Here is a 22,065-nt window from a genome sequence, read left to right as displayed (position 1 = left end):
TGTCCATCTTTTTCTACAACAGTTTTTCCTTCCAGTAATATCTTTTATTAATGCACTTAGAATTCTTTTTATCAGTATGCTTTTGTGCAAGAATTTCACCAGATGTGAACAACCCAAGTAATCTATACATAAAAAGTAGAAAAAATAAGATCAGAAATTAAGTTGTGTGTAATAATGTGAAATGACACAGGGGAAAAGTATTGAACACGCCAACTGGTATTTATATAATACTTTGTACAAAAGCCTTTGTTTGCAATGACAGCTTCAAGATGCCTCCTGTATGGAGAAACTAGTCGCATGCATTGCTCTGGTGTGATTTTGGCCCATTCCTCCACACAAGCAGTCTATAAATCTTGAAGGTTCCATGGGCTTCTTTTATGGATCTTGAGTTTCAGTTCTTTCCATAGATTTTCGATTGGATTAAAGTCAAGTGATTGGCTGGGCTATTGTAGAAGCTTTTTTTTTCTTTCTTTGAAACCAATGGAGAGTTTCCTTAGCAGTGTGTTTTGGATCATTATCCTGTTGAAATGTCCACCCTCATTTCATTTTCATCTTCCTCGTAGATACCACCAGATTTTTGTAAAGAATGTCTCAGCACATTTTCCCATTCATCCTTCCTTCAATAATGTGAAGTTTACCAGTACTATTTGGGGAAAAGCAGCCCCACACCATCATGTTCCCACCGCCGAACTTGACTGTTGGTATGGTGTTTTTAGGGTGATGTGCACTGCCATTTCTCCTCCAAAGGTGGTGTGCATTATGGCATCCAAACAGTTCTATTTTGCTCTCATCCGACCAGACTATATTCTCCCAGAATTTAACTGGCTTGTCTAAATCAGTAAATTTTAAACGAGCTTTGACATGCTTCTTTCTTTTCCAGGAATGGGGTCTCGCGTGTTGAGCGCGAATGCTTTTTTTTTTCCAGGAATGGGGTCTTGCGTGGTGAGCATGCATACAGGCATTGGTGGCGGAGTATATGTATATCTATATATATATCTAGATCAGATCGGGGATTTGGCCATTGAGGAATGTTTCAATGTGTAGACATTAACACATTCAGAGCCACTGACTGCTTTAGAAGTCAAAATATCCATGATAACTGGGAGGGCTGGCACTGAATGAGTTAAAAAAAAAAAAAAAAAAAAATTCCTCAAAAAACTTCTGGTGTATAATGTATGTAATGTTTGTAATTACAGTACAATTGATCAATAAGTCTCTGGACTGAATGTGCAGTTTTCCTGGCCTCATGAACAGCTCAGTCCAGTAGAGTGCATTTCTCTAAGGGATGTCTATTGAAAAGGTTGAGGGTTTTCTCCTCCCATCCGTGACAGATTTAGTCATAAATCTGTCGGATTAATACACAGCCTCCCAAGGACTCCAGTGGTTTGCGTTGTGAAACACAGGAGTCACTTAAAGCCAGACTCGTGACACTATTTGTCTTCAGAGCTCATTGCCTTTTGCAGTTATTGATGTCACACGCACACCAACACACACAGCAGAAAAGGACGGGGAAATAACAAAAACTCTGGAAAAGCATATTAAATATTTGTTTTGAGGGAACTAAAATTTAAAGATCATTAAAATCAAAGAATAGGTCAAAAATCCCAATTCCACTCCAATTATTATTTCATTTATTTCTAATGCATAAATTGTTTTCAACCTCAGCAATTGTTTTGTTGATAGAGTTTTAGTTTATCGACATAAAGGCTTGCAAACACGCACGATTGGCTTCTTCTTCCTCTCCTTTTTATTGCTAGTTGTCTAATTGACCTCCCTGGGGAAACTACTCGCCATAGACGTCCTTATCAAACAGAGAAATGAACTACATGCATACAAGCTTCTCTCTTCTATTAAAAATGGCCCCTGAATACACACATATCTCTGTATGGAAATAGAGGTCCAAGCACATTTCTGTCCACACCACTATCATAATTTGAGTTAGATCTGCCAAGTTTATGTCCTCATCGAGATTGCCTCCCTGAAGCAACCCAAACTCCCCGAACATTAACACAGCACACTTGACAAAAGGCAGAGGAAAGGAACGATAACGTCATTTCAATTCATTTCCATTGTGTTTTCAGTGAAAGGAACAAAAGCATAATATATTTTGTTTTTGACTGGAGGTAAGGGTCCTAGTAAGTGCAGGTACCCCCAAGAGATCTCTGAAAAGGATGAGACAGAATCGTCACTTGAATCCCGTGATGGAATCTGACTTGTAAATTACCGTCTAAGTGCTTAGTAGCATAGTATCTATTGCTGTATTATAGACTCCTAAGCGGTAACAAGTAGAACTCATTATTTTTCCATTTTAGTATTTTTGGGATCAGTGGTTAGAGACTGATTACGTCATTCTCAATTCATCTCAAGTGTTCTAAATTAGGGCCTGATGGTCGATATAAAATTTGAGATTTAAGTCCCAATTTTGTCATCTCAGGTCAACATTACGTAATAGATGTTGTAGATACATTTTTCCTTTCTACAGAGCACACAGATTTGTTTATCTAAATGTGATAATCCATACATGGACTGACGATAAGATACAGTAGGTAAGCAAGAGTGCCACACTGAACAAACTCATGCTGCCAGTGAGCTGAAGTTAGTATTTGCCTGTTTGTATTTGATGGGGGTGATTGATGGGAGGCAGCTTGGCTTAAGCAAAGCTTCAGTTTGGCATGGCTGATGTTTTTGAAGGCTCTTTTTGTCCATGGATGGACACCGTGGTAACATGAGTGGCACCCCACTGACTCATCAGACTGCTGATTGTATGACTTGATCCCTGAGGCTCAGTGGCGCTGCCTTTAGAATTTTCATGAAGTATTTATTATCGGGTAAATATCTCAACCACTCTCCTCTCTCTTGTCTTGAGGTGTCTTCCTTTTTTGTTTGTCCCTGCTTTGGTAGGTGTCCTACTGAACATTGCCCCTTATACGTCTTAGGCCACTGTGCACATAAAAGGAACAGCTATAATTCACAACGGGCATGAAATTGGAGTCTTGACAGTGCTTGTCCCATTGAATCAGCACTCAGATGAACGACAGGTCTGGAGATGTCACTGACATAATGAATAGGGCTTTGGCCTCCAGCCCCTTCTCCTTCTTAATCTTGGGCTCCCAGGACAGGTCCATGTCTAACACACATGAATCCTATTGATCTAGCGTGGAATAAAAGCCTCCACTAGCTGATTTAGTACCAGGTCGCCCCTTTGCCTTTCTTAAATGGTTGGTCTGAGTAAAGCTGGCAAAAATGTTGACGCAACGCTGCATAAAGAACCAGTGGACAACCTTCTGTCAATAAGGGAGCCTTTCTAATTCAAGAGAGACATATTATTCCTTAACCAGTCACATTTGTTAGTGGTTGCATTTTTGGCTTAAAGCATTGCTAAACTGATCATTCATAACAGTAATGTTGTCATCACTTGCTGCTAAATCGGCTCATTTGTCACTTGAAAGGGCTTCCTGCCACAGTGTTACGGATAAGAATTGAAGGATACCTATCCATTAACCTATTATTAATTAACATTCACTGTGCATAATGCTTTACTCATCAGAAAAGTTGACTTTCTAACAATACCTTTACCACTCAAATGAAATACATATTATTCATATTTAATTTAGGGTTCATCTAAAGATAAAAATGTTTCTTAATTTGTGAGTATGAATATCTTCAATTAATTTCATTTAAGTATTTAACTTATTCTTATTAATTCTAGAACAGGCCACACTTAACATTTTTGGGCTGTCATCATATTGTATTTTCAAATACAAGTTTTAAACAGTTTTACATTTCTCTTATTTCACAAAATAAACCATTTACAACCATTATACCCTTGCACTGTCTACAGTGTGACATTTTATTGTTACATTGATAAATTTGTTAAAATGTAACTATTGCTTAATAGCCTAGTAGATGTATAAATAGAGGCTAATTTTACAAGACAGTTTGTGGAATGGGCTGTACATGTAATGTTTATTATTATTGTTCATTATTATTCCCCGTATATCGACCATAGTTCAGCGCTGTTTTCCAAAATCGGAGTTAATGTTTCATCAGTGACTTTGGACATACCATTAGTCCTGAGAGACCATTTGTTATTAGTCACTTGAAAATATGCCTAACTATATAGAGCAGACATAGGAGGGGGAAAAGTTATTGATGACTATGAGCTAGAGTGCTTAATTTACTGGCACCGTTTTCGACCAAATTATAAATTATATTGAAAGTAGCTGAATTTGCATAAATCTCATTAGACGCAATGAGAGGGGTTCATAAATCCTTATATTAATTAGTTATTGTAGCCACTCTTTTATAGGAAAATAGGGTGTATTAATATAACAAGAGGGGAGTGTAATCGTGAAGCCTAATTGGTTGTTGTGTGAAGCAGCTTGCTGCACAAATGACAGGATTGGTTTTAGTTTTGCTTCAAGTCCATTGCTGTTGTACCTGCAAGCAAGGTGTGAGGATGAGCATGCACAGTATTTGGACAGTCTTTTGAACAAGACATTGAATTCAAATGTACAGTGTGTAGCCATGGTTGCATCGGTCATAGCAACAGGTAGAGTGCCTGAAAAACTGATAGCAAATTGTAATCTGTTAATTATCAACGCATGGGAATAGCTTGCATATGGGATGTTCTATATTTAGACCAATGTTTTCGTTATGTTGTTGTTAGCTGCTAATGGCTTTATGCACATTCAGACAACATAGCTGGAAACCATAATAACATAAAACATTGTTCATATTAAAGGCCTCCCAGCACACAGGCACTCTTATGACATCCAACTACAGTACAGTATATTATGTAGTTATACAATGTTGTAAATCCATTCATCCACAAAATGTGTAAGGTCAGAGGTCATTCACATTGGCACCCAATCGCTGTTCTTCCTCACCAAACTCATCCAGCAATGCCTTCATGGACTCTACTTTCTGCACTTCGACACAGTCATGCTGGAATGGTAAAGGACCTTGTTCCCATCAAGTATTACTCCCCCTTCACCAGCTATCTATGCACAGATTAATGCATATGCCTCAGTACTTGGCTGAACTGCTCGGCTACCTAATTACTTTCACTTTGCAATAAAGTAAAGCCATTTACAGCTGATGCTGGAATATCAAGAAGTGATGAAATGTCTGACTTGTTGCAATGGTGTAATTCTTTTATACTGTTAGAGGGGATTTGAGGAGAGGTTTGTTTCACTAATGTCTTGCCATCTTTTTAAGACATTTATATCATGTAATTTCGAGAGTCACACCATCCTTGATTTTCACAACTTTTCTCCTTTTACTCTATGTAGTCTGCCAGTATGGAAAGAAAGAAATCACCACAATCAACATGTAGTACTATACAGCAGGGCTCCAGAGTTATCCTGCCTTAAATGGTCGTATTTTGTCCCTAAAATCTGATACAGTGGGAGTAAATTTGTCATCTACTTGTGCATGTGTGACCAGTAAATCTGCTAATTTCTTTTTTATTATTATTATTTTTTTTAAATGTCACTGACAAACTTCTGGTACAGACTACACCAGTTTAGCCCAGTTGTTTGCGATAATGCACGAATGAGCTGGTTTGCTAACAGACATTAAATCCAAAAGAAGAAGAAAGGAGGCAAACAACAAAGAAGACGAGCCAATGCTTGTGATAGCAGGTGTCGGAGTTGGCGGCGAATGACCACTGTGATTGGCTATTATGTGAAAAGAGGCGGGTCTTGGGGTTAACGCATAAAATCTACAGGTATCACATGCAGTACTGTAACTCTTGTAAACAATGACCAATGGTGAAGGGGCAAGAGAAGAGACAAACCCTGATGAGTCTGACACATTTTTGTGAGGAAAGCATTGTTTTGTTTGTTTCTGTGACATCGACTGGCTGCGCTAATATCAAGGGTACGGTAAACATGAGATGAAATATAAATACATACTTTACATGTAGATTTACAGAGTGCGCCCCTAAATTTTATTCTTGGGCCCCTAAAATTAAGTTTAAAAGGTTAATTAAGTTAATTTCAAGTTACAACATAGAAATTTTAATGTTCAGTTGAACCAACACTTTTGTCTCAATATCTTGAACAACTTTTTGAACATCTAACCAAATGTTCTGCATGATACAAAACTGTCTGGATTAACTGATGTGCTTTTAGGTTGTCACATTCAATTTGATGCAATTGAATTATCTTATGAATTCTGTACCATTCTGAAATCTGTGGATGTTGGTGCACTTTGGACCAACTCTGTTTTTCTTTGGCAGGTTCCTCAGTGGCACAACTGAAGGCAAGTGACCCTGAAGGGGAACCACTCATGTATGGGGTTTCAGGAGAGGAGGCAATGCGGTATTTTTCAGTGAACAAAGACACTGGTGTTGTGTGGCTTCGACAGCAGCTTGATCGCGAGGTGAGATCATGCAAGCGCACTAGCAGCTGTCAATTCTTGTACCTGACAGTCAAATTCTTTCCATAAGTTCTGCTCTTAATATGTTTGAATAAAAACAATGTTGTGGGCTCAGAGAAGCAATTGTTTGTATTTTTCTGTTTTTCCGTAGTTCTTGCAAAATATGCACTGTGTATTTTTATTTTTCAGACCAAGTCAGAGATGCAGGTTGAATTTTATGTGAGCGACATTCAAGAGGTAAGGGTCGAATTTTCTCCACCATTATTTCCCTCATCTAATCAAAAATAACTTGAAAGTGCCTTATACATCTTACTTATTCAAACATACAGTGTACCTGTAAAAAACCAACCCTATGTACATATTAGAGCAACTTTATTTCTAGAGCAATTAAAAAAAAAACAACTGAAACAAACTGCTGTAATTAAATAAAAATTGCATATAAAACATTAAACATAGTAATATAATAATAATATATAGTAACATAATAATAATAATAATAATAATAATAATTACTATCAACAACAATATCCATCCATTTTCTTTACCGCTTATCCTCACGCAGGTCGCGGGCTGCTGCAGCCTATCCCAGCTATCTTTGGGCAGGAGGCGGGGTACACCCTGAACTAGTCGCCTGTCAATCGCAGGACACATACAAACAAACAACCATTCGCACTCACATTCATACATACGGGCAATTTAGCGTCTTCAGTTAAACAACCCTGCATGTTTTTGGGATGTGGAGGAAACTGGCGTACCCGGAGGCACGGGGAGAACATGCCACACAAGCGGGGCCAGGATTTGAACCCCGGTCCTCAGAACTGTGAGGCAGATGTGCTAACCGGTCGTGCACCCTACCCCACTAAATAAAATAAAATATTCCTTTTCAAAAAATATTCCTCTTTTAAAACATAAATCCAGTCTGTGACATCTAAACACTCCTGCAGCGCCTCTTCAGTGTCTTTAGACCAAACTGTTACAGTTCTATGTCGGTCAACTGCTGTTCAACTAAACTTTGAGACCACTGCTGTTGGTGGTCTCAAAGTTTATGAAGTCATGGTCAGATTTCCCAGACGAGGGAGGGAAAAAGCTATTTGCTCCCTTCACATTGGCATACAGAGAGTTTGGAGTTTTAGTCCCTCTTGTTTCACACTCTAAAATTTGTCTGATGTTGTTCTTAGATGAGAGAGGGCAGGGCACATATAAACAAACAACCATTCGCACTCACATACATGCCTAGGGGTATCTGCAACATTTGCACAATCGACATTGTCCCAGACTATCGCACTACTCGTCACTTTAAACTGCATACATTCCTTGAAGTCTCGGCGCCCTTTGCACGATGGTCATTGCACTGGACTATTGCTATATTAGTCATTCAAACTGCTCTAGTTGCTAGAGGACTGCATCTTTTTGCAAAATTGTCAAAAAAAACAAAAACATTTTAACGGCATTACCAGATTACTAGCAAACTTTTATTGCTCAGTAACTATTTTTCTCTATGTCTTTATGTCTCAAAAGTGTTCTCTGTCAATTGACTGTCTGTTGTCGTACTAGAGTGGCTCAAACTATCGGAGACAAATTCCTTGTGTGTTTTTTGGACATACTTGGCAAATAAAGGTGATTCTGATTCTGAGAGCGTATGAGACTGCTGAGATGGTGAAATTCTAATCTTGCGATCACAGTGCGCATGACGTCACTTGTGTTGGCTGCACCAACTGATGGTTGAATGTAAACAAACAACTGCAGTTTTCTAACATTCGTTTGTTGGTCCATTGGCGAGTTAATTCTCCAAAATGATCAATGGAAGGATCGGTTTAAATCTTAAATCTTAAAACCCATTCAGTCCCACTTTAGCACCGGCTCTCGTCGCTCTCCATATCTCCTCTGCAGGAATGCATTCTTCACCGACTGGACATTAGGCTGCCCCATGTTAGGAGAAATAACATTATATATCATTATATGTGAATAAATAAAAGTTAAATAAAAAAAATTACAAAAATAAACCTAACTTTGGCTGGAAGCCGAATACATTTGTTAAGTACTGGATATTAAATATTTATTTTCTTTCCCAAGATCATATATCTAGTCTTGAAACAGAAGCATCTTTCTTTTCGCCTTCATCCATGATGCCTGCACCCCTTTTCCAAATAGATTGCGGCAGCACAGTGAGAGGGATGACAGAATCAGATGATGGTATAAAGGGAAATTGCCCAATTGCCCATCACGAATGTAAGAATGAGGGGACTCCAGCTCTGAGACAGCAAATTGACTTTAAGACTATTTAAAGATTTATAACAGAACACCTGAATGCACAATTGCCAAGAATCAATACAGAGAGTATATCGATAGAAATTCAAAAGAAGACCATAGAAGTTCATACATGCAGATAATCTAATCTGACCTTTGACCTCACTGACATGAACCATTTGGGTTTGATACGACGTGTGTGTTCCTCATCAGCCTAAAATAATTTCGGGAGTACATACTATATTATCTCTGTCAAACTTTTTCTTGCTTACTATGTATCGAAATAAATGCTGTCCCATCCTCTTGGAACATGTTGAACTTAAGTTTGGTCTGTAGGTGTGTCTTGTTATTTATTCAAATGAATGCTCTTATTATTGTTATTTTTTTACACATTCTGTCAACTTTTCTGGAGTCAAGTTTGCATGCTTGAGTGGAGGACATATTTTTACCTTTTTTTTTTACATTTTCTCTTCAGGTGGTCAAAGACACAGTCAACATCCAAATTGGAGATGTGAATGATAATGCACCAATCTTCCATGGGCAGCCTTACACTGTCCACATCCCAGAGGTAAGACTGAAAGAAAATGAGACAATAAGTTACTCCTACATCTAATATGTTGAATAAATCAGTTCCTGGTGTTGCACTTTTATTTAACAGGTCCGCCCTTTCTATGCTGAAGATAAAAATAATAATAATAATAATAATAATAATAATAATAAAAAATTGCGATTCATTGCATAAAAATTATTTCATGAGAATCAGATTTGCAATTTATGACAGGTCAAAAAAGACCAATGGTAGTAAAACCAACAGTTTATGGAAAAGCCAGTAAAAAACTGAGTAACTACTTATAGTTAAGTGTAGCTTAGAGACTACAAAAACTAATCAAACTAATTATTTTGTTCGCATTTGACTGCATCTGCCATCTACTCACAATTTGTGGAATTTTCTTTGTGCTAATGTTTTGAGAGATTCTACAACCTACTGTACCTTGTAAGAAGGAAAACATTCCCTGTTGATAGACCTCAAGCTTTTTTCCCGTAACACATTTCTGTGCTTCTCTGACTTCCCGCTGGATATGGTACCTCACTTTTCTCCCTCCTCCTCCTCTTGCCCTCTCCCACTTCTAATCCATGATATGAAGTAATTGCCAGAGTGGAGTGCAGGACTTCAAATAGGGAGCTAAATCCAGACACACACAAACCTACACCACCGACACAAACACACACACACACTCCTTGTTGTGTTTTTATTGAGTCCATAGTTTTCACCAAATCTTCAAAGTTGCTGGGTTTTTCTCTCCCCAATCCTTAAAGCCAGGCAAATAAAGAGGACCATTTAGACTGGGCCAGTAGCTGGTAATGTTTTCTCTCTCCTCCCAAGTTAGACTCTTATTACTTTTACCAACTATTTGTCAATGTGTCTTGTCTAATAGCACACACCCAGTGAGTTCAATCTTGTGGGTTGCATTAAAAATAAGGGGCAGTTCAAATTGAGTTGTTCGCTTTTGGAAGTGATTTCACCATGTCGCGTTTCTTGTATCGCTTTCTCCACCTTATCTTGTTTTTATGCACATTTTGGTAGGTCCTTTAAACGGCCTCATTACCCCAATGACACAAACCGAACCATGTGAAGCAAACATGCCGCGACATCACTCCATCACGGTGCAACATACCACAGTAAACGAGAGTACTCTCAGCAATATTAAGCTGCATATGCATGTTACTCGAACAAGAGAAGTGTCTCTTCAGTGTCACTTTAATCGCAATGCAAAACACGCATAACAAAGAATATTGCTGGGTTTGAACCTTTTATTGATAATGCCCTTTTTTTATAGATAACGCACCTTTTTATAAATACTACTCTTGGGCTTGCTTAACATGAATGTTTTTCTTAGAAATGGTCATCGCACACCTAGATTCAAAGGTTCCTCATTCTTTAAAGACACTCCAAAGTGAATTCAGAGATTTGTTTGTAAATACATCATACATGTTTGAAGGCAATTGCTGAAAACATGCAAAAACTGAGAACTATGTAGTACTCAATTGTGGAGATATAGCGTACACTCTTTTTCACCATTTTAGCTTTACTGGCATGACTCATGTTCTCCCCGTGCCTGTGTGGGTTTTCTCCGGGCACTCCGGTTTCCTCCCACATCCCAAAAACATGCATGAATTGGAGACTCTAAATTGCCCGTAGGTGTGAATGTGAGTGTGAATGGTTGTTTGTTTGTATGTGCCCTGCGATTGGCTGGCAACCAGTTCAGGGTGTACCCCGCCTCCTGCCCGATGATAGCTGGGATAGGCTCCAGCACGCCCGCGACCCTAGTGAGGAGAAGCGGCTCAGAAAATGGATGGATGGATGGCATGAGTCCCCCCCACCCCCATCATACAAGAACCTGAGTGATTCGTTCGCATCATTGGTTGTCCGGCAAAATTGCGATGTGAATTGAGCTAGCAAGCTATGCCTACACCCCAAAAAGGCATCTTCCTTTCAGATAGTCACCTTAGAGCTCCTCGTTGTCGGCAATGAGTGTGCGCCCGTCACGATTAGAGAGGCGAAAGAGGGAACAAAAAGTCAGAATGACATCCAGCATGTGTACAGGGGCTTTGCATTGGCGTGGCCATTTTAGAGTGCCTCATTGCAGGCCGTGAGTGTGCGCACATCACAGAGAGTGAGGCCATTTTTTTCCCCATTCAAATTTAGCTTCTCTTCTTCTCTGTGGTGTGTCAAATTTAAACAAATATTTATTTTTACTTTACAGGGACTTAGTTGATCATGCTGATGATCATTCAGCAGTAAACAATGTTTTATATATATATATATATATATATATATTAAAGTAATATCTGTGTGTTTTAGGTTTGGTCAACCTGTTGTTCCGCATGGAGTGAAGATTCATTAAGAAAATCTCAGATACATACATCTTTGAAACTGTATGAAACTGCATTACACTGACTTTGGAAAACGTTCCAATCTGCATGGAGGAAACCATCCATCCATTTTCTGAGCCGCTTCTCCTCACTAGGGTCGCGGGCGTGCTGGAGCCTATCCCAGCTATCATCGGGCAGGATGCGGGGTACACCCTAAACTGGTTGCCAGCCAATCGCAGGGCACATACAAACAAACAACCATTCGCACTCACATTCACACCTACGGGCAATTTAGAGTTGTCAATTAACCTACCATGCATGTTTTTGAGATGTGGGAGGAAACCGGAGTGCCCGGAGAAAACCCACGGGGAGAACATGCAAACTCCACACAGGCGGGGCCGGGGATTGAACCCCGGTCCTCAGAACTGTGAGGCAGACGCTGTAACCAGTCGACCACCGTGCCGCTGGAGGAAACCATTCAGAGCAATATGCTTGATTAATTACATGCAAAGCAGCGATCGTCACCTCACTTCTATTTAACTACATGTTTGTAACACCTGGTACTAGAGTATCCTGGTAGTACCCTTCAGCCCGTGCAGATATGGTAAACATTCTCGTAAAACACTTTACCGTATTTCGACACATCTTTCTAAAGCTGTAGTAAGGGTTTGGGTATCAGAGTTAGGATGTTATATTTTCATTAATTGATTAAATTAAAAAAACTCAACAAAACCTTTTAATTTATATCAAAATGTACCATCAGATATTATTCCACAAAAATGTAGAAAATAACTTGGTAGTTTGAGACGACGAGGAGTACAGTACAGCACAATGTGTTAAACATGTCCGGAACTAGAAGCTCTGGGGTTGTGTGTATAAATGTCATTTTAATTTGTAGAGCCAAAAAGAGGATGAAGGGAAGCAGGTGGGCTTCTAGTGTTTCCTCTATATTTGCTAATGAACTGTGAGACCGAACCACACACTCAGCCACCAGAGTCTGAATACAACAACTGTAAATATTACCAGGAATAATGTTTGGATTGGGCGGCACGGTGGCCGACTGGTTAGAGCGTCAGCCTCACAGTTCTGAGGACCCGGCTTCAATCCCCGGCCCCTCCTGTGTGGAGTTCGCATGTTCTCCCCGTGCCTGCGTGGGTTTTCTCCGGGCACTCCGGTTTCCTCCCACATCCCAAAAACATGCATTAATTGGAGACTCTAAATTACCCGTAGGCATGACTGTGAGTGCGAATGGTTGTTTGTTTCTATGTGCCCTGCGATTGGCTGGCAACCAGTTTAGGGTGTACCCCGCCTCCTGCCCGATGACAGCTGGGATAGGCTCCAGCACGCCCGCGACCCTAGTGAGGAGAAGCGGCTCAGAAAATGGATGGATGGATGGATATTTGGATTGAACAGCAGATGGGTACAGACTTAAATTAGGCTACAATGACTACTATTTCTAAATTCCATATATGGAATAAATAAACATTATTCATCCAGAAATGCTGCTGTCTGAGACACTCTTGGGCGAGGTGAAGCACGGTGGTCAATTCAATTAAAATTCTAAAGGTTGCATCCAGGAAAATGTGTTTTAGGCGTGGTCCTGCAAAGAAAGTGTTCATCATAATTCAGTCCCAAATGTTGGTGACAAAGGGGGTCTCAGACAGGGTGCCATTCAAGCTAAGATCGCCACTGCACACAACTGAAATTACCATAAAAGCTGCATAAGGAAAAAAAAAAAAGAGTCAATATTAATAAGAATGAAGGGACTATTCTTTCCTGACTTCTACCATGGTGCCATTATCAAATAGGTCAAATATAATCCTGAATGTATGTGTCACTTAATTGGTTTTCGACATTCTTTATGATTTTAATCATTTTACTTTTTTTTATCTTATTGCCATTAATACAATTCCTCCATTCGACAAAGTACAGGACCCGGTCTGTGATAATGCACGCACTATATGATTAAATGACTTACTTAAAGGGTCATTGATGGTGTAGTGGTACACTCGTCTGACTTTGGTGCGGGCAGCGTGGGTTCAGTCCCCACTCAGTGACAGTGTGAATGTGAGTGCGAATGGTTGTCTCTGTGTATATGTGCCCTGCGACTGACTGGCGACCAGTTCAGGGTGTAGTCCGCCTTTCGCTCGAAGTCAGCTGGGATAGGCTCCAGCGACCCTAACCAGGATAAGCGGTGTTGAAAATGGATGGATGGATGGACTTACTTAAAACCATGATATATTTGTTACTTCCTGAAAGCAAAACATTCAGAATTAACAATAATTTTCTGTAACTTTGCGGTCTCTATTTTAGTAGTTTAAGAGTGTTCAATATTGTTTCCTATTTTATAGATTTAAGAGACATGTTAGCGCAATAGTGTAACACACACACACGCACACACACACACCCTAGAAAGGTCGTGAGAAAAGTGTACTTTCATTCCAAAATGATATATAATGTCTAATGTTACAAATTTATATATATCACTGTAAATTTTGAACGCTCAGCTGAGTATCATAACACCCTTACACACGCTAACATATTGATATAAAATTATAAGATATTATAAGATTATTGGGGATTTTAGCGATGATAGTTGGGATAGGCTCCAGCACGCCCGCGACCCTAGTGAGGAGAAGCGGCTCAGAAAATGGATGGATGGATGTTCCAACACAGGGGATGCATACAATACATGTAGAGCAGAATATTTCGTAGACAAACCGAATAAAATATAGCTAATACTTCATGTTTTGAGCATATGGATAGCAGCAAACTGATGGTGCACATTATTCATAGGTAGAAGGGTTTTCCTGAATTTTGGGGTCACTTTTGGGGGTGCACATTATACCTGAGAGCGTGAAATTACTGTACACCTGATACGAACAATAAATGGGATTTAGCCAGCCCAATAACGACTCAGTATCCAGTCCTGCAGTCTCTCCTGTATTGTCATAGAGTTCTGGGCTGCGGAGTTGAGTGGCTGCTGGTTGACTGGCTCAGGTCTCAAAGAGAAATCTGCCTGACACTAAGACTCTGAGCCCCATAGGGAGGGATGGCTGTATTTAAGGAGAAAGGGGTAGTGGCGGGCAGGGGGTGGGGGGTGTGACATAAAAAGATTAAATGAGAAAATCAATATTTTGTCCATCACTGGCTACACTTTCTATAATTCTTCTTTTGTCGAATGTGTGCAGCCTTCTTTCGCTTACCTCCAGATGTCTCCAAACTACTTCCTTCTAAACTGTGGAATCACTTAACCTTTTGTGCCTTTGCATGCTATTATCCCAATAACTCCCTTCTTTACCTGCTTTATTTTATGGAAACACAGTCTAACCTTCATCTTGCATCTTAACTGTGACTTTGTTTGTTGTTTGTTTGTATTTTGACTCACGGGGTCAAGACTTTCTCTATGTACAGTATATCAGGGGCGATTATGGGTTGAGATGTTTAAGAGTGCTGGGAGTGCTTCAAATCAGCACCCCCCAGAAATGGGCTACAAAACCCTGGGGTGGAGGGTGGGTGGTGGGGTAATGGGACACATTTTACTAAACTAATACTACATGAACAATTACAGTATGTTTTTGGTTTTTATTGGACACACCATGAAAACAAAGTATGTGAACTAATGACTTATTCAAGCGCTAATTGAAGGCAAAAGTCAGCCAAGGCAGAGTCCAATCAATATGAAACGATTGGAGGTGTTCGTTAAAGGTGGATTGTAAATCAAAAACAGACACCAGTTTTGAGTTCTTTAATCTCAAGAAGCATTGCCAGATGTAATACGTGCCACACACAACAGATTGTCAGGGCTCTATTTTCGTAGATGGTGGATCGCAAAAACTGGCTTGATTTTTGTGCAAGTGGAAGCCTCACTGTGCATTAGTCAGACCCTTCTGCCACAAGTTGGGCGTACCGGCACAACGACAACATAGGCCCAGCGAAGATGACAATTTGGTGCCAAAAAGTCAGTCTAAACTTACGCCTGCTGATACTAGGTCTAACCATTGGAGCAACTGGTCGAACACAATTCTGGTGAATTTGATCAGGGCACAGGCAGACAGATTCTGAGCTCCACAGACATGCATCGTGGATGTCAGACATATTTCATTCATAACTATGTGAGAAGCGGGCATCAAACCCTCTGAATCAATTAATTGTTTTCATCATTATTATATTTTTTAAATCATCCCACTGGCCAGCACACAGCTATGGGGGTGGGGTTGTGTCACACGAACAATCAGGGAATAGATAGTCAAGTTCGGGTTTTCGAGGTCTTGGTGGCAATGGGGAACCCAATTTCATGGAAGCAGAGAGGCAAGGCAGGAATGCAGCAATCTTAAAAAAATAATTTTAATTAAACAAAAAAGGCAAACAGGGATCATGGAGGCAAAAGGCTAACTAATCCATCCATCCATCCATTTTCTGAGCCGCTTCTCCTCACTAGGGTCGCGGGCGTGCTGGAGCCTATCCCATCTGTCATCAGGCAGGAGGCGGGGTACACCCTGAACTGGTTGCCAGCCAATCGCAGGGCACATACAAACAAACAACCATTCACACTCACATTCACACCTACGGGCAATTAAGAGTCTCCAATTAATGCATGTTTTTGGGATGTGGGAGGAAACCCACGCAGGCACGGGGAGAACATGCAAACTCCACACAGGCGAACTGTGAGGCTGACGCTCTAACCAGTCTCCACCGTGCCGCGGGCTAACTAATCAAAGCTCAAAATCTAAATACAAAGTAACAAAGACACACCAAGGAACAAAGAACTCACAACAACAAAAATACTACGAAGACAGGACGTGACGACAGATGACATATGACAATGAACCAACAAGGGCTGAAGGATACCAGGAAACTAAATACAAGCAAACTGACGAGACAACAAGGAACACCTGGACAAGACACGAGTGGCTGGAGGGAGATGATGGGTTGACACAAGGGACTGGACTGATGAGAATAGGTGGAAACAAAAACCTAACGAGCAAGAAAAAAGCTAAATAAAAACTAAATAAAATCTAAACTAAAACATAGACCAGAGATCTGAGCGATGGAAAGGACCAACACCTTTAAGACATTTAAAAAAACAGTAGAAAAAAAACTTAAAAATCGATGTCTGTTACGTGGACACATATTATATCCTATTTGAACTTTTCTTCCTGCCCATACTTTCTCTGGTTCTCCCATTACAGTTTTATCCATCTGCTCTTTTGTTTATGCCTGCCAGTTCTAATTAGAACATACAGTAACATGATGAGTCTCTTCACAAACGAATGTGGTCTTTTCAAATCCCACACACTCATTTGAAGCTGATACAGTACATAAGGTAACATTATCTTCAAGACTCAAGCTGTTAAACCAGCTGTTTGCACACATATTTCAAACAAAAACAATTCAGTAGCCTAAGCTGTTTTTGCCATATTGCATGGAGCTTGTTATGTTTGCACTGAGTGTGTAGTTTTACACTATGTAAAGATATACAATACTCTCGGTCAGTAGCCTTCATTCACTTCAAGTTAGTTTCTTTGAGCATTCGCTTTATCCATCCATCCATTTTCGACACCGCTTTTCCTCACTTGGGCCGCAGGCGTGCTGGAGCCTATACCTGCTAACTGCGGGTGAGAGGCGGGGTACACCCTGAACTGGTTGCCAGCCAATCGCAGGGCACATATAAACAAACAACCATTCACACTACGGACAATTTAGAGTCTTCAATGAACCTACCCTGCATTTTTTGGGGATGTGGGAGGAAAGCCGTAGAAAACGCACGCAGGCACCGGGAGAACATGCAAACTCCATACAGGAGAGGCCGGACTGGAACCTGGGTCCTCAGAACTGTGAGGCAGATGTACTAATCAGTCGTCCGCCGTGCCGCCCCATTACTCTTATAATTGGTCAAATAAATAAATAAACTGAAACAACAATAATAAATGAAAAGAATGTTAATCTTATTCTGTGTTTTGATAAGAACTAAATGTGGTTAGACATTTTTGATGAAAAAAAAAATCACATCAGTAAGTATAATGTAATACTTTGCAAGTTTACTGGTAAGATTACTTCCATAATTACACTGGCAAAGAATAAATAATTATTGATTAGTAACAGTCCAAACAATGACTATAAGAGCTGGACAACAAAAAGGCAACATTGCTACCATTCAGAGTATGATATACACCTGTTTTTCTGTATTGTGGTATTGTCTAGTTAAATATCAGAGCACACATCCACAGATAAAACAGTTCTGGTCCACTGCTCACTGATGCACTGGAGAGGAGGATGCTCTCATGCAGCAGGAAATGAGCCACTGATTTGTTTTCTGCATGTCATTATATGCATCTTTAGTGTATAGAACCTAAATGCGGGCATCTCATACTGATAGAATATCAAGCAGCAGGACATGTTTTTCAATGTTTGCCAGGTCTTTTCACTTTTTGATTTTGATGTCAAATGAGTAAGAAAGTGTACATATCGGGATGGTGGATCGGTCAAATTACTTTATTATCTAAAGTCGGACACCACAGAGGTTATTTCATTTGGGCTTCAACCAATATGTATAAGTCATACAAACTTCTTTCACGCAAGCTGTGACAAGATACCTCAAGACAGCGAGCATCAAAGATGTTTTGCTTTTTTCATTGGCTTTTTGTGGATTTTTTATACACTTACGGTATAAGGAGAACCATAATCAACAAGGGTATTAATAGAAAAACAAAAAGTGAAGGAGAATGGTCGCATAATCTACAGCATCACCATACCCGTCATTACATGTCATTTCATAAACACAACCAACCCTGCCTCACAGTTCTGAGGTTCAAATCTCAGCTGCATTCTTCCTGTGTGTAGTTTGCATTCTCTCCTTATGCTTGCATGGGTTTTATCTGAGGACTTCCTCCCACATCCCAAATACATGCATGTTAGGTTCACTAAACTAAATTATCCATAGGTGTGAATTTGAGTCTGAATTGTTTTATCTTGATGTGTCCTGCAATTGGCTGGCAACCAGTCCTCTCGACCAAAGTCAGGCGGAATAGTTCTTCAAATTAAGAAATTTACTGTCTTTTCAGCATACTTGAAAGATCAATGAACCTTCAAATATAATCTATTTTAAGACTTTAATGGTAAAGAGCAACATGTGTGTGTTCTTTGGCCTTTAGAACAGCTTTCCTTGCATCTTTTGCATGTCAGGGGTTAACACTAAAAATGCTACAGAGGCATTACATGGTCTATGTGACGTGATGTTAAATAACCTCCTCTTTCTCTATTTATTTTTCTGTCATTTAGCTCACTGAGCATGAAGAGCACCTTGATTTACAAGCTGTCGAGATGAGTGCATATTTATCCGTCCAAAAAAAAAGGAGATGCTTTTGTTACAGTGACCATCATGAGGTTAAAAGAGTGAGGGAGAAAGCGAGAGAGCGAGAGCGCAAGACAGGGAGAGAGAGAGAGCGCAAGATAGAGAGAGAGAAAATTTTGAGAAAGGGGGAGGTCAAGAAAAGTGGGTGCAGACAAGAAAAGACGGCATGAGTGGGGCAAGATTGAAGGGAGGGAGAGAATGGCTTGCACTCCCGAAAGCCATTAAAGTTTGATTCACCCACTCCTTACTCTTTGAATAAATCAACCTGTCAGTCCCTCTCTGCTTTTTCTTTCAAGTGTGTGGGCACCCTCCCCTCCATCCCTACCCCCACAATGCCTTCGGCTCTTTCCTTTGCAATCACACTCACTTGGCAGAACTGAGAATTCAGGCAAGGTTTTACTAAGAAGATGATAGTTGTGCATCTTTTTAGTCTCTCCTGTTTTGTAGATACATGGGTTATTTATACATTATAATGTATATGTGTTTAATACTAAGTTTGTGGGAATGTCCATATTTTCCATAATAGAACTTAATAATAGGCCTTTGCAATTTTCTCAAACCTGTTCTTGAAGATATGCTCCCACAATTCAAAGATGGGTGAGCAGCATTAACTAAAATGTACTTTTGTAAAAGCACTCTGAGACATGTGGTTGGCGGACAGCCACACGTTTTGGTTGGAATATTTGCTCAGACCTTTCTTTGGAGTTTGTTCTCCTTGTGTTTTTTTTTTTGTTTGCTTGTTTTGTTTTTCTAGGCACTTTGGTTTCTACTTGCTGTTTGTCTATCTGACAATGCACTTGGTGACTGACATATTGCCAGTTAGCTGGAATATTATCCAAGCTCGATGGATGGATGGATGGATGGATGGATGGATGGATGGATGGATGGACGGATGGACGGATGGATTGATAGACAGACGGATGGACGGGTGGATGGATGCATAAGGCGTATGAGAGTTGAGCAGGTAAAGGTACTTTACTTTAGATTGTGTTCAATACTCCAGAATCAATTATGTACACGCCTCACGATTATTTTAGTCAAGTTTCACTTCTGCCTATTGTGGCACACATGGACATACTGTATGTGTTTTGGGATCATAGTTTGTGGTGTATTTAGGGTTTAAAATATTAATATATGATTTTAATCACTTTTAGGGGAACGTCAATTATTTGTGGAAATTCGCTATTCGCGGTCGGGCTCATTCCCTATTCCTCTGCAGATAGCGGGGGTCCACTCTAGTAACATTTCGGCTTCACTCACTCTATGAAAGATATACTGTTCAAACCATAGTCATGGCTGTTGTATGGTTGACGAATGGTATTAGACAGTTGCATTGAAGTTCTTTGAATGAAAACAATGTATAAAATTTTTCCACAGATTAATAAAGTTGCAGATGTGTTAATAAAATATGTGTGACAACATTTAGTCAACACACTCCAGGTATAAGGAATTACAGATACCTTATCACCCTCTTTTTACATTTCTATTGAAATCAGACGGTTTTAGGACGCTTCAATGCCTCATGCAAATAATTGTATTTTCATGTAGGTGGTGCAGCATAACTTTCTGATGTAGAAATCTACTTGGTTGTGTAATTTCACACTTGATGGGTGGGCAGGAACTCCAGAGACCCAAAAATACATTATGTATACAAGCAATTTTAAAAAAGTCAGTTTTCCATAATATTTTATCTTAGTGAAGCTTATCATTCCTCCATTGGTGGTGTCCCCAACATAAGTGCTGTGATGTATAATTGAGTTATGCGCTCGACCACTGCTCTGCTCCATTCTTTCTCCCTGTCCTTGTCCCTTGTAGGACCTGCCTCATAGAGAATAAGAAAAACAGGGAGAAAAGAACAAAGGCATAAGCCATTGACCAATACCGCTTACCTGGTTCAGGGTCACGGGGTGCTGGAGCCTACCCCAGCTGACTTCGGGCGAAAGGCGGACTACACCTTGAACTCGTCGCCAGTCAGTCGCAAGGAACATATAGACACAGACAATCACTCGCACTCCTATTCACACCGTCACTGAGTGGGAACTGAACCCACGCTGGCCGCGCCAAAGTCAGGCGAGCGTACCACTCCATGACTTGTAATATCATGTGTAAGATGTAATTGAGATCAGTAAGAGATGAAAGGACTTTGGAACTGAGACTGTGGGGTGTTACTGTAATAAATTCATTTCTAAATGGGATGATTAGACACAATAGTATTCTTCTTTAGTGCCATTAGTGTTAGCAGTTTTTATTGCTTTGTCATCACACAATAGGCCTTGTTCAACAGATAATGCAAGTTTGTTTCATTTGTAATGGTGTCACTCTTCAGTGGACATGCAGAACTTTTCTCGCATACTTAAATCTCTCTCCCCGCTCTCTTTTCTGCTGCAGAGCTACATGAAGTGATTACAAATGGTAGTGTCACAGTTTATCAGCCTGTTGTTTCTCTGTTCATTTCCTTTTGTCAGCTTGACTCTCACTTTAAGTGATACTCCTTCCAGACTGGCTAAATTCTTCTCTACGTGTGTAGAAGAGCAGTAGTTCTCAACTGTTGTCACCCTGGTACCCGCATTTTCCTATTGTTGCCAAGTTGTGACCCATCTTCATAGAAGTTAAGAGCAATAAAGATTGTTTTTGTTTAAAAATAGCCTCTAAGCACACATGTACAGTATATTTCCTTTTTAAATGTCATTTCAAATGAGTTGCTGTACTACCAAAGGCATATTACTTGATATGACATCCGCTAACCAAGGGCTGAGCTGCACTGTATTTGTTAACAGACTAATGACCTGAGAACAAGGAAGTAACATTGCTTGTCATTTTCCGACTATGTTCCATGTGGAAACTTATGTGTCTGTAGCGAAAAAATATGAATAGTACTACATGTAATTCTTTACTAGCTGTCTGCAACCCACCCAAAATGGTTCCGCAACCCACTTTTGAGAATAACTGTAGTAGCGGATAACAGCAAAGCAGTATAATGTGTGCAGTTATTGCATTCCATAATGGATTATGTTTGAATCAGGTGTAGTGTGTGAATATGAGACATTTACATTTACATTTACTCCGATTTCGAAAAGCCACATAGTCATACATTTATCCGTTTGCAATATAGAGAACATTTAGGGTCTAAGATAGTGTAATTTGGTCTCGGCCCCAGTTGGACCCCCCTCCCCCCCCCCCCCCGAAAGACGTTTAAATACCTTTAC

At 40.0% G+C, this 22,065-nt stretch overlaps 1 protein-coding gene across 4 annotated transcripts in view; it reads left to right on the top strand.

The window, feature by feature from the left end:
• cdh23 (cadherin-related 23) overlaps positions 1-22,065 on the top strand; it is a 205,850-nt gene that overhangs the window by 42,403 nt on the left and 141,382 nt on the right. For all 4 annotated transcript variants that reach the window (XM_061789259.1, XM_061789262.1, XM_061789263.1 and 1 more), the window contains exons 4-6: positions 6,245-6,387; positions 6,574-6,621; positions 9,107-9,199. In XM_061789259.1, coding sequence (XP_061645243.1) covers positions 6,245-6,387; positions 6,574-6,621; positions 9,107-9,199 — 284 coding nt within the window. The remainder of the gene's footprint in view (positions 1-6,244; positions 6,388-6,573; positions 6,622-9,106; positions 9,200-22,065) is intronic.

This window comes from Phyllopteryx taeniolatus, chromosome 11 (genome assembly GCF_024500385.1).
Source record: "Phyllopteryx taeniolatus isolate TA_2022b chromosome 11, UOR_Ptae_1.2, whole genome shotgun sequence".
NCBI classification, from domain to species: Eukaryota; Metazoa; Chordata; class Actinopteri; order Syngnathiformes; family Syngnathidae; genus Phyllopteryx; species Phyllopteryx taeniolatus.
The sequence above is the reverse complement of the archived record's forward strand: the minus strand, read 5'-3'. Positions and strand labels throughout refer to the sequence as shown.